Source organism: Lynx canadensis, chromosome F2, assembly GCF_007474595.2.
Source record: "Lynx canadensis isolate LIC74 chromosome F2, mLynCan4.pri.v2, whole genome shotgun sequence".
NCBI lineage: Eukaryota > Metazoa > Chordata > Mammalia > Carnivora > Felidae > Lynx > Lynx canadensis.
The window spans coordinates 19299309-19313052 of NC_044320.2; the positions used below are offsets into that span (position 1 = coordinate 19299309).

At 39.9% G+C, this 13744-nt stretch overlaps 1 protein-coding gene across 4 annotated transcripts in view; it reads right to left on the reverse strand.

The window, feature by feature from the left end:
* Positions 1 to 13744, reverse strand: part of COL14A1 (collagen type XIV alpha 1 chain) — a 212306-nt gene that overhangs the window by 104322 nt on the left and 94240 nt on the right. For all 4 annotated transcript variants that reach the window (XM_030304294.1, XM_030304296.1, XM_030304293.1 and 1 more), the window contains exons 21-23: positions 12076 to 12198; positions 7780 to 7929; positions 4948 to 5064 (exon numbers count right to left, since the gene is read on the reverse strand). In XM_030304294.1, the coding sequence (XP_030160154.1) occupies positions 4948 to 5064; positions 7780 to 7929; positions 12076 to 12198 (390 nt within the window). The remainder of the gene's footprint in view (positions 1 to 4947; positions 5065 to 7779; positions 7930 to 12075; positions 12199 to 13744) is intronic.

The window sequence follows — 13744 nt, forward strand, 5'->3', positions numbered from 1 at the left end:
TGGATGTTCATGCACTTTATCAACCCTCAACAATAGAATATAAATTGATTTTACTATTAAGCAACAACATAAAAACCTCAAAGCCATGGCAAAACTGGAACAGGCACTGTAAAATTTTGGGAAATGATATTACTTTAATTCCCAATAATAACAAAGAGGGGTTACATGAATGGGGATGTACCCATGTTGCTTTTGGCATGTGTGATTTAGGTCTAATGGCTTAGCCTTAAAAGAAAACATTTAAACTGATCAAATGATGACTGATTTCCTCAACTCTTTGTGCCAAAAGCAAGGAGTTAATTTATTTTTTTGGAACAGGAGAAGAAATTCTGTCTTTGTGCATTCATTCTTATGAACCATGGCTAAATACATTCTCTGGGTTATTGTGCTGAAAACGATGCCACCAGCTTGACTCACCAAAATGTCCTATGAGTAGTTACTGAGATGCACAAGCAAAGAATATCTAGGATCCAGGATACTCTGCTGGAATTTTATGACATAAATGCTTCCAATCCCTAGGTCTCTCAAATATCCTGACACACAATCATAATGTCACTGCCGGGGCACCTGGGTAGCTCAGTCAGTTAAGCGTCTGACTTTGGCTTAGGTTATGATCTCGTGGTTTCTGAGTTTGAGCCCCATCCTAGGCTGGCTGCTGCCAGGGAAAGGCCCACTTGAGATCCTCTGTCCTCCTGTCACTGCCCCTCCCCAATTTGCATGCTCACTCGCTCTCTCTCTCTCAAAAATAAATAAACATTGAAAAATAAATAAAATGGTCATAATGTCACTGCCTCAAAAAGCTTAATCTTGAGACTATGTTTTGTTTCATGTGATCTTTTGTTTTGGATCTGGTGTCTGGTAAGGCAGGCTCTCTACTATGCTGCGATTCTGTTGATGATACTGCAAAATTGGCATTTCAACATTCAGTGACAGAAGACAAGTTGAGCATTCTTTGAAATCTTCCTTAAGCAGTCTAACAAGAAATTCACCAAGTTATGGGGACTACAAAGGGAATAAAGTATTTGGGATCATGTGGTGTCTAAATATATGAACTTAAAGGGAAATGATATACCCAACCCAAATGATATACTCAACCTTTGAGTCAACTCAAAAATAGCTTGGAGAACGAGACAGAATTCCAGAGCATCCACAGAACTAACGGAAACTCTCTTGGAGTTCTGAGCTACCTAAGACCAACCAAAAGTCTCTGACTTGGTCTGTCCTATCATTAACCAAAAGCCTACAATTTAATTTGGCAAATGGATGAGTGACTCAAACACAGATTTATTTCAGTCTCTCCTGAGAGGACCTCATCCTTCTGGTAATCTTTCTTTCTTTTTTTTTTTTCCTTCTTGGCTACAAAAAAATGTCATAATATCAAATGGGTAGAGGACATCTGTTGTTTTTGCCTGTCTTGCAACCATTCTCCCTTTCTTTGAATCTATTTTTCCCCACTCTTGGTCTTTATGATTTGGGAAAAAACTGAGTAACAACCCTTCTCCCCTCCAGATACAGAGGTGGGAGGCAACCAGGTCCGGCCAGTCAGTTTATTTCATGCCCTTGAACTCAATGACAGATTTAGGGGAATGTGACCCAAGCCAAGCCAGTATGACTCAGTTCCTGGACTTTTGTTGGAATTATTGAGAAAGAAAAGCTCTTTTTTTACTCAGGCTGGTTAAGCTGTAAACTGGGAGGTGTCATTCTGGATCCGACTGGGGCCAACTCAGAGAATCTGGCCGAGGATGAGTACAGAGCAAGAGAAGGGAGCAAGACTTCATCTTGATGGCATTGTTTGAACACTTATATCCAGATGTGCCTGGTGCCGGACACTTCTAAACTTCTCAGTAGTCAATAAATTGACCCTTTTGTTTAAGCTCCTTTTATCTGCATCCCTACCATTTACAAACAAACCTGAATGATACAGCCTGGCCACTTTATTCACAAAAATCTTGGAAATTTGTAGGTATTACCTTAGATAAAAGCCTCAAAAAAAGCCTCAATTTTAGAGAAACTGAAGCCCAGAGAGTTGACCAGCAATTATGGTCAAAGCCGAGGGCCTCTCCACTGACTTCATCTCAGAATACAAGTGCATGTGACCAGACGATGGGGATTATATTTTTTAAAAAACTGGAAAAAATTACCTGTCAAACAGTAAGAATTTATCAGAAACATTAAAAAATACGTCACTCTGGGATAAAGCTTTTCTCCATCACATGGAGGAATCAGATCCCATTTCTCTCTAGTATCTCTTCTGGGATAGAAGGACTAAACATTCTGCACAGGTAGCATATGTAGCCAATGGGAGACATTACAAAGTTAAAACAGAGGGGGCCCTGAAACTCATCTCCCCATGGAAGAATCTGCATCTGACCACAAGTCCTTCAAAGGCACCAATCAGGATAATGATTTTATTTCTCTGTAAAATAAACAAACTCCACCTCAAATCAAGCTCCTAGATACAGAGAACAGACTCATGGTGGCCAGAGGCAGGTGTTGGGGGGGGGGGTAGGAGAAATGGGTGAAGGAAGTTAAAAAATGTTAGAGAGAGAGAGAAAGAAAGAAAGAAAGAAAGAAAGAAAGAAAGAAAGAAAGAAAGAAAAAAAGAAACGCAACTGAATTTTCCCCTACTCTAAAGTAGGAAGACTATCCCTTGATCTAAATAAACAATATGTTAAACCATTTAAACATATTCCCTACTGCTATCCCCATACTCCCTCCCCACTCCCAACAGTCCTCTTTGAGGTAGACTGTCAGTTAGAAACTGTTGCTGCCCACTAATTAATATTCTTCAGTTAGACAACTGGATGAATGAGATGTAAGCTAATTGGGCTCATAAATCTCCCAGCTATAAATGTTGATGAAAAACCAATTGAGCAACACTTTGCTCATTCTTGTTTAATTGAGCCTTGAATGTAAGGCTCAGTTGAAGAGGTTTTTGGCAGCCTGGAGATAATACCAAGGGAGGACAAGTTAACTTCACTTGAAGACAGAAGGAAATGTGGACTCATTTGTTTGTTTGTTTGTTTGTTAACAAAGATCTTGGCTTCAAAAAAGAGCTTTGTGAGGTTTTAGACTACCAGATCAATGCTATCACACACATCTATCATGTCCTCTGATGACAATCCCAGTGCTATTTTGCAAATATGCTACGATGAAAACATTTAAATAAAAAATATACTTATAGAGCTTACTAATTCCATTGACAAAGTCAGTTTCAATGTATGTTTATGTCAGTCTATATAACTAAAATTTTTATGAAAGCCAGTGAATATCCATAGGAGCCTATGTACCTTCATGTCAACTTCTTAAATGACACAAAAGGATAAAAGTATTGTGGGGCAGTTTAGGAGTGTGATTTTTATCATTAGTAATTTTTTAAAGCTTAACAAATACCACTAAATGTCAACCCTTCTCTATGAAAATGTGATTTAGCCTGTCTTATAAAGATATGTGAAACATGACTCCTCGAGATTTTGTAGTCATTTCTCAAACAGTAGCATACCTTTCATGTACTTCTGCTTAAACATCTCATAAATCATATTAAATACAACCACAAAATCCATATGACTTGTCCTGACATTTCCTCACTCAGTGTTTATTTCAGCATAAAGCCACTCCTATATGTTTAGTCATGCCAGGCTAAAGGGATCCTTGAAGTATCACACACAGGGAATCAAGGAATTAGTGGCTTAGCATGTCGATTGAGACAATGCCTTGGCTGGGGTTGGCAGAAGTCTCTTTTTGTGTCACTCGTATTCTATTCTCATATTCTCAACATATTTCCAAATGCTCTCACCTCTCCACTAACCTGTGCTTTCCACTTTCCTGCTTTTTTTAAGAGAGAGAATGCAAACAAGCGAGGGACAGAAGGAGAAAGAGAATCCCAAGCAGGTTCCACGCTCAGAGTGGAGCCCAATGTGGGGCTTGATCCCACAACCCTGGGATCATGACCTGAGCTGAAATCAAGAGTCAGATGCTCAATGGACTGAGCCAAAAAAAAAAAAAAAGCCTGCTTTTTTCAATTAAACAAGAATGAATAAGAAATAATCATGGGGAAACCATGATTATTTGTCCAGAAAGAAAATTTTTTAACAATTTTATTACCAATTTTGAAAGATTAAAAGAATCACTTGGAATTCTCCAGCGTCTTCTAGAGTCTCCCCCAAATAACAAGATCTATCTTTTGCACCGATAATACAGTATTTAATCTGATAAATCAGATTAAAGTAATTTTCATTATTTGATCTCATCTTCTGAATATTATGCAAGCTGATAATAGTCCCTACAAACTTACTTTTTGGGAATCAGCCTTTTGTTGTTGTTCTTCAAACTTTTAATGAAAATAGGCAGACATTTCTAGTTTTTCAACTTTGAAACAAAGTTCCAAATTTAGATGTTCTTGAGAACAGTAATGCTGAAAAACCTGCCTATGATGGCATAGATCTTAAACCATCTCTTAAATGAGAGTTTATTGTTCACCATTTATCCTCCAAGATAAAGAGAGTCAGTCAGTAAGAAAACCATTAAAATCAAAATGAGATCCCCATGGAGTAACACTAAAATAATAACACCATATCATTTTAACGTACGTTAGTCATGGCTATTTGTCTCCTATTGCCAATAGCAGCTTGCACTCTCTGGAGGTTAAGGTGGGCAAAGCACTGTTGCACATGTTGCACGCAGAGTTATCGCCACGTAATCCTCCAGAATGCCACAAGATCAGCACTGTGGTTATACCCATTAACAGATGAGAAAACAATCATTTGGAGAGGTTAAATAATCGGATTACCTAGCCATTCTGACTCCATACCCCGCATGATCCATCATATAACATTGGCTCCTCAAGAAGAGAGCTCTAGTCTGTTACTTGCATGTTGTCCACAGAGATTTGCACAGAACTAAGTACGTGAGCGCTTGACAAAATCATCCGTGATAGGTGGCACTTACCCTGGAGCGATTCGATGACCACTCTGTAGGCAGTGGCATGGCGATGCACCTGCCACCGGGCACACAAGCTGGTCATTTGAACCTGCTCTGCTTGAAGATTGGTCACACCCAAAAACACTATAATCAAAAGAAACACACCTATGTCACACTACAGACAACGCCACAAATGTCCCCAAGTCTGAAATTAACTTTAACCCAATAACATTCTAATTCAAAGTTCCCATAGCCAGTGGTGGGAAATCCATGAACTCACAATAAATTAGTGCACAAAAGATAACTATTTTATTACTTGAGAGAGAAGTTGCAAAACATGTACAAATATGGTCTGTTTTACACTTGTAAACAAAAAGGGAAATAGTCACAGAAAAAAGACCAGATGTAATAGATGGTGAAATTCTGTTTTTTTATCTGATTTTTAATCTCTCTTTATTTATTTATGCTTTCTAAATATTCCACAATTAATATATAATACTTTTATAACAAAAAATCAAATACAATATGCACTTGTCAACCATTGAAGGATAGCCTTGGCTTAAATAAAAAGGAAAGCAAAATAGACAAAGGGAAGTCTTACTCAAACAGGAGTTTCATAAGGACCGGCCTTCAAAACATGATTGAAGGGAAATGAACATATTTTTGAAAATGTAAAAAAATGCAAGATTTAACACAGATAAAAAATTATAAAAATCAAACACAAAGATTCCTATTAATTTTAGAATACTGTGATATACAAAAATGATTCACAGAAAGGTTATTTTGGGAAGCACTAAAAATAGTATTTCTCCAATACAACAAAGGAGTATCTGGCATTTATCATTTAGACTCAAAAAGAACACAATTAAAAATTAATATGTATATTCTCCAATGACCTCTGACTTTCATCCACATCATTTTCTTACTTTTCCCTCTCTCTTAGCTACCTTTATAATAAAAATAGTTTAAAATTATTTTTAAAAATGGTAAAAAAAAATCTTATCTAATCAAAATTTACATTTTCACATTGTTCTTTTCTGTTAGACCAGAGAGAGAAGACCTCTTTTCCAAAGGCCAAATAAATGAGCCCTGTTGTTCCATAAAAAAAAAGGAAATTGTTATTGATTTATGTAACCACACCAAATTTTAAAGAAACCTTAAATTAACTTATTTGCCATTGTATGGGCTTTTATTTTGCTTGGGAGAAAGAGAGAAAACAAATAATAAGCCCATCTAACTTTTCCTTTAAAGACAGAATATAAAACAATTCAATACTCTTAATGTCTTAAAATATATTTGGAATACCCAACATACTTCTTGAAGAAGAGAAGAGGGATGGAACAGAAGAAAGAAAGATGCAAAGAAAGGAAGATAAATGGAAACAAGACAGAGCAGGGAGAAGAGAGGTCAATAAAAAAAATCACAGAGACAGAAAAGGTGGCCCAGACAGAAAGGGTAATTAGTCTAGAGGAGGAAATTAAAATCAGCTAGTGAAGGGGAGAAGCTGAGTGGGAAAGTGCACAGGGGATTCTAGGGTGCTCCTAAGGAATGGGATTGCTGTAATAGAACAACAGAGGGAAAGCACTTGGAGGTTACTGTAATGCCCAGAATGGCATTACTTTACCAGCCAAGTACAAGATCAGAACCATAGACCAAGGCCTTCCTAGATCTGTTGAAGATAGACTATTTCTTTTGAGATTAAATTGATTCTGTAATCTAGCCTTTAAGGTCTTAAGGTATTCCATTAAAAAAGGTTCAGGAAGCCTCCTCTAACGAAAAGCCTGGACCTATCTAAACTTTAGGTGGCCAAATAGAGGTGGCTTGGGGTCTGGTTTAATATATGCCTCATTCTTGATTGTTCCATTCATTGATTAATTATTTGGTTAGGGATGACAATGACATATGGGCCAAAGGTGTAAAGCACAATTATTACAATAATAATAATGGTTACTCACTAGTGCTTGCCATATGGCACATCATTTTTACACATTATTTCTGGAGGCCTCACAATCAGGATATTGTCTTCATTTTAGAGTTGAGGGAACTTGAGCTCAGAGAAGTTTAGTAATCTGCTCAAGGTCACAGCTATTAAGTAGCAAATTTAAGGTTTCTACTTTTGATTATACCGTAAGTATCATTCTCCAGTGTGGGGCAGGTGGAGCTGATAGCACTAAGGATGATGTCAACTAGCACACAGCCACACCATTTTTATTTTTGTCATTTATGTATCATCTTTCGTGTGTATTGAAAATCCTGGTCTTCTGTTTAGAGTAATTATGTGGGTTTTGAAAAGTATTTAAGTAAAAAAATGTAAGTCGATTTAAAGAAATACATTAAACAGATGGCGTGGCCAACGAGGAGTCCCAGATGGTATGCAGACTGCGTGAAAACCCTTAAAAGGTACAGAAGGAAGTCCTTTTTGTATCTTTTACGGATGGTGTGTGTGTGTGTGTGTGTGTGTGTGTGTGTGTGTGTTCACATAAGTGGGGAGGGGCAAAGACTTTGAGAAAAGCCAAACTTTGGTCCAACTTTGACTGGTGTTGGCCATGTCGCTACAGACTGGTTGGAAAATTTCACCTAATGTGAAAAATGCCAACAAAGACTTTCCAGAAGGAAATCCTATCCGCCACCATCAAGTATATTTGCATGCCAGGTTCTGACATTCCGCCTGCCAACCAGGACTCTGAACTACAGCCCTGAGTAAGGAGCACACCTTTCTTTCCATGAAACACCATCCAGAAAGGGCAATGCTGAGGAAAATAAAAAACAACCGCCAAGTTAAAGCAGGGGTTGAGTTACAGTGAAAACAAAGCAGCAAAACCACATGCAGGGGCTGAGGCAATGGGACATCGGTCTTACGTGTTTTCACCACGCCTGTCAGAGCGTCGCTGAAGCCTGAGGCCTGGGAGGCAAATATTTTCACATTGTAGTCCATTCCGCTGAGGAGGTTTGTGATAAGAATGGTGTTAATGCCAGATCCCACAAACGTCTCCAGGGTTGGGCCAGCAACTAGGGGAGAAAGAGTATATTTCAGTTACACCAGAAGATGGAAAAATGGAAACACTCTTGACAGGAATTGTACTTATTCGACTGTGTTACAGTTGCTCGGAATTACATAGAAGATAAACAGCAGAGCTGGGGGTTTGAACCTAGCCCCATGTGGCTCTGGAACTTACATACCTGACTACCATGCTAGGGCTCTTTTTAGGAACCTACTCCTTCTTCTCAAATATAGTTCTTTCCCTAGTGCTTACTCAGAGAAGCGGGTCCACCTCACAATCCACCATCCGCCATACTGTGCAGCCTTCACAGTGGAGCTACTGTCTAGTCATAGGCTTTGGGGCACTTGCCAAACTAAAGAAGCCGTTCTCAATTGCCCCTTTGAGACACCCCTTGTCTCCAGGAGGCATGCAAGTGGCAGTAGCAGCAAATTTGTCACAGACGCTATGCTATACTTTGCCACATGGGGGTTCAGCCTATATGTTGCCACTATTAGTTCTATCCCCTCCCCTTAACATTTTTTTTAAGTTTATTTATTTACTTTGAGAGAGAGAGAGAGAGAGAGAGAGAGAGCGCGCAAGAGTATGAGTGGGAGAAGGGCAGATAAAGAGGGAGAAAGAGAATCCCAAGCAGGCTCTGTGCTGTCGGTGTACAGACCGATGTGGGGCTCGATCCCACAAACCATGAGCTCACACCCTGAGCGAATTCAAGAGTTGGAGGCTCAACCTACTGAGCCACCCAGGCACCCCTCTCCTAGCATTTTTAAGAATAGACAGATGACACTACTACTATTCCAAGGCCCTTGACCAGTTAGCTTTGTTGAGCCTTTACCTTTTTCCCCTCTTTTTCAGCCCAGTGGAGTCTTTAGCATTAAAAACATTCCTTGATAAGTCCTCTACAAACTTATTTACCTCCTGCCTTTTCCCATCTGTACTCATTCTTTAAGAGTTTTGAGTTAGTAACAAGTTCCTAAAATACTTCTGACTTTACTTCAGAACCCCCTTCCAACAACGCATTTATATATTTCTGTACGTACATGTTATCTCCATAGAGATTTTCTCAGGAACCAAACTCTCCATTCAAATGACCACATACCACATTCCACTTGATTTAGAGCAAGATGTCTCAGCCTCAGTGCTACTGACATTTTGGGCTGGATAATTCTTAACTCTGGGGCAGCGGGGGGCAGGTACTGTGACTCGTAGGATGCTTAACAGTACCCACCAGATGCCAATAGCAACCCCCTACCCCCCCCAAGTTGTAGCAACCCAAAACATCTCTGTTGGGCAGCAAAACTCCATCAATTGAGAACCACTGGCTCAACACAAAGCTACTTTCCCTCAGAAAATCTGATAGACATCTACAAAATGGTCCAAGAACAAATCCAGCAACGCTGTTTTACAAATTAACACATGCCTCGAGCCTAAAGAAAAGAAACCAAAAAACTGTGATGGATCCTAAAGAACCAGTCTTAATCAGGCTAATTCACCCATGGTATATTCTTGCTATTTCACCTTCATGGTTCATAGAGATGTTTGTCCGGAGAAATTGGAGGGGGGCAGGTATTTTACTTGTATGGACCTGGATAATAGGACACAATAGAAAAAGCTGAAAAGTGTTACAGAGGCAAGAGCAACAGCTCAGAGGACACATCGAGCCTAATGTGCTCTTTGAGGGCAGAAAGTTTTTTAATGGCCCAAAATACTCTTTACGTTTTCTTGCCAAATAAGTAAACATAAGGAGAGAAGATCTTTCTTATGAATAATCAGAGTATGAAGGCCCAGGTCCAGAAAATGGACAAAATCCCTCTAGTATCTATATTTAGTCTCCTGTTTAAACTTCACACAAGTGCTAAGTGTCGGGCGCTGATACTGTAACAGGTGAAGTCATTCATGGCCTCATCTCCACAGACGTGTGGATCCAGGGTACAACCGCCCCCGTTTGCACCATTCTCCTGTTTTCAGGATGTAAAGATGTGGCAGGTAAGGAGGGAGGGATCTCCTCATCAAGGTGGCTAAGGGGCTAATGGAAAAGCCTTTTACTACCAGGACCTCAGGGCTTTGAGGAATTTTTTTTTTTTTAATTTTTTTTTTTTTCAACGTTTATTTATTTTTGGGACAGAGAGAGACAGAGCATGAATGGGGGAGGGGCAGAGAGAGAGGGAGACACAGAATCGGAAACAGGCTCCAGGCTCTGAGCCATCAGCCCAGAGCCCGACGCGGGGCTCGAACTCACGGACCGCGAGATCGTGACCTGGTTGAAGTCGGACGCTTAACCGACTGCGCCACCCAGGCGCCCCAAGGAATTTTATACCCCAACACAGCTTCCAAAATGAAGAGACTAAGAAGTTGGTAAGTCAAACTTTTCCTACTAATCCAAGAAGTAAAAGGTAGAGGAGGAATTAGAAATTAGAGATTCTAAGTGTTTAGGGTTTATATATCCACTGAGCCATGGAAGCTTCCTACTCCTACCAAGTCAAGGTTTCCTTCAGCTGGTTCCTTGTCTGGGATGTGCCTAGGTTAGGTGCATAACAAGTATGTATTCTGCTCATAAACGTGCCCAGTCATTTTTGTTTTGTTTTGTTTTGTTTTTTTTTAATATAAAATTTATTGTCAAATTGGTTTCCATACAACACACAGTGCGCATCCCAAAAGGTGCCCTCCTCAATACCCATCACCCACCCTCCCCTCCCTCACACCCCCCATCTACCCTCAGTTTGTTCTCAGTTTTTAAGAGTCTCTTATGCTTTGGCTCTCTCCCTCTCTAACCTCTTTTTTTTTCTTTTCTTTTTTTCTTCCCCTCCCCCATGGACTTCTGTTAAGTTTCTCAGGATCCACATAAAAGTGAAAACATATGGTATCTGTCTTTCTCTGTATGACTTATTTCACTTAGCATCACACTCTCCAGTTCCATCCACGTTGCTACAAAAGGCCAGATTTCATTCTTTCTCATTGCCATGTAGTACTCCATTGGGTACATAAACCACAATTTCTTTATCCTTTCATCAGGTGATGGATATTTAGGCTCTTTCCATAATTTGGCTATTGTTGAGAGTGCTGCTATAAACATTGGGGTACGAGTGCCCCTATGCATCAGCACTCCTGTATCACTTGGGTAAATTCCTAGCAGTGCTACTGCTGGGTCATAGGGTAGGTCTATTTTTAATTTTTTGAGGAAACTCCACACTGTTTTCCAGAGTGGCTGCACCAGTTTGCATTCCTACCAGCAGTGCAAGAGGGTTCCCATTTCTCCACATCCTCTCCAGCATCTATAGTCTACTGATTTGTTCATTTTAGCCACTCTGACTGGTATGAGATGATATCTGAGTGTGGTTTTGATTTGTATTTCCCTGATGTGGAGTGACGTTGAGCATCTTTTCATGTGCCTGTTGGCCATCTGGATGTCTTCCTTAGAGAAGTGTCTATTCATGTCTTCTGCCCATTTCTTCACTGGATTATTTGTTTTTCGGGTCCCAGTCATTTTTTAGGTGGGGTCATAACTTTAACGTTATGATAATATCTATCCTAACAATGATCATACAAGGAAAAAAAGTTTTTTTCATAAAAGGTGGGACTCTTCCCACTTCTCAAAACTAAAGATGAAATCAAAGATAGATGGAAAAACAAAACAAAAATAACATCTTAAAATCGATTTTAGGTGCACCTGAGGGGCTCAGTCAGGTAAGCATCTGACTTTTGATTTAGGCTCAGGTCAGGATCTTGCAATCTGTGAGGTCAAGCCCCATGTAGGGCTCTGCACTGACAGCACAGAGACTGCTTGGGATTCTTTCTTTCTCTCTGCCCCTTCCCTCTTCATACGAGTGATCTCACTTTATTTTCTCTCAAAATAAATAATAAACTTTAAAACAAAGAAACCATTTTAGGGGCGCCTGGGTGGCTCGGTCAGTTAAGCGTCCGACTTCCGCTCAGGTCATGACCTCACTGCTCCTGAGTTCAAGCCCCGCATTGGGCTCTGTGCTGACAGCTCAGAGATTGGAGCCTGCTTCGGATTCTGCGATTCTCTCTCTCTCTGCCCCTCCCCCACTCATGCTCTGTCTCTCTCTGTTTAAATAAACGTTAAAAAAATGTTTTTAAAAAGAAACCATTTTAGATGTCTAATCATGGTAACAATATTTTTTTTAAAAGCGTTACTTACCACTAACAGGTTTGTAGACAATCCTATAGCCCTTTGCGGGGGAAGACGGGGGATCCCATGTAATGCGCAACCTGTTATACCATTCTTCTGAGACCCGGAAGTTTTGGGGACCAGAGGGTGGCACTGAGCAGAGAAAAGGAAAAACAGTGATTTGGTGTGGTTTCTAGTTTTACAAACTACGCTGTTAACAAAATCTAAGCTATCTTCCCATAACGTTAAAGTATTTACAAGAAAAAATGCATTATAACACACAGTGAGAATCTTTGGAGAGTCTATGGTTGTTTTAAAAATGGAATGTACAGGAAATTACTGCTCTTCTGGTGAAACACATTCATCTGAAGATCAGTTGTTCATTCACGGTTGTTCCGGTTCCTTTTTCTTTAACTTATTTTGAGTAAAGTTGGATTGAATCGTGTTGATCAAAAATTTCTGTCTACACACCATGTTCCACTATCAAAGTATATTTGTACAGCAATATCGAGGGGGCTCACACCAGGGTACCGATGGTAATTCTAGGAGGTTAGATTCTGGTAATTTTTTTTTTCTTTCATCTTCATGTTGCCTATATTGTTTGAAATTTTATATTATTGTTCACCTATTTTCTATCACAACATTAAGCCATTTATATAGAGAACCTTTGTAAACCATTGTGCATACTGATATATATTATCGTTACCACTTTTGTTATTGTTGATAGAATGTAGTTGTGCTGACCACTGTTTAAAATAAAGAGACCTCGGGGCGCCTGGGTGGCTCAGTCGGTTAAGCGTCCGACTTCAGCCAGGTCACGATCTCGCGGTTTGTGAGTTCGAGCCCCGCGACGGGCTCTGGGCTGATGGCTCAGAGCCTGGAGCCTGCTTCCGATTCTGTGTCTCCCTCTCTCTCTGCCCCTCCCCTGTTCATGCTCTGTCTCTCTCTGTCCCAAAAATAAATAAACGTTAAAAAAAAATTTTTTTTTAAATAAAATAAAGAGACCATCCACTAACACTTCAAAGTAATGTTACTACATGGATTTTGTTACATGTGGTGGTATCTCTGCAATGAGATTTAAGTCATATTTCTAGAGTAAAAGTCTTTAAATGGGTTTTGTGTAAGTGTATATATATTTGTTTATCATGGAAGCCTTTTACATATTATGCTAATTTCTAACATGTGAAAGTTAAAAGGAGATCTTTAAGCCCAGGTCAGCAGTAGTTAGATGGAGCCCCTCGGCCTCCCCATCACCCCCTTTCCTCCCTTTCCTACCTCTCCCCACAGCGGCAGGGTTTATGGTAACTTTATGAAACATTAGACAGTTAAAAACAATCCCAAACCAACTCAGCAGAGCAGAATTCACTATGCTTATTTGAACCCATTCTTGGGGCACCTGGGTGGCTCAGCCAGTTAAGCGTCTGACTTTTGATTTCAGCTCAGGTCATGATCTTGCGGTTCCTGTGACCCCACATCAGGCTCTGTGCTTGGTGGTGGAGAGCCTGCTTGGGATTCTCCCTCCCTGCCCCTTCCCTGCTCTTGCTCTCTCTCTCTCTCAAAATAAATAAAGGAACTTTTAAAAAAAGTGTTTAAAAAACTAAATAAAAATAAACCATTCTGGCTTGCTTTTTCTTTTTCTCCTAATAACCTGGATTTGAGACAAACAAAAGCATACGGTATAGGTGCTCCATACTATCTA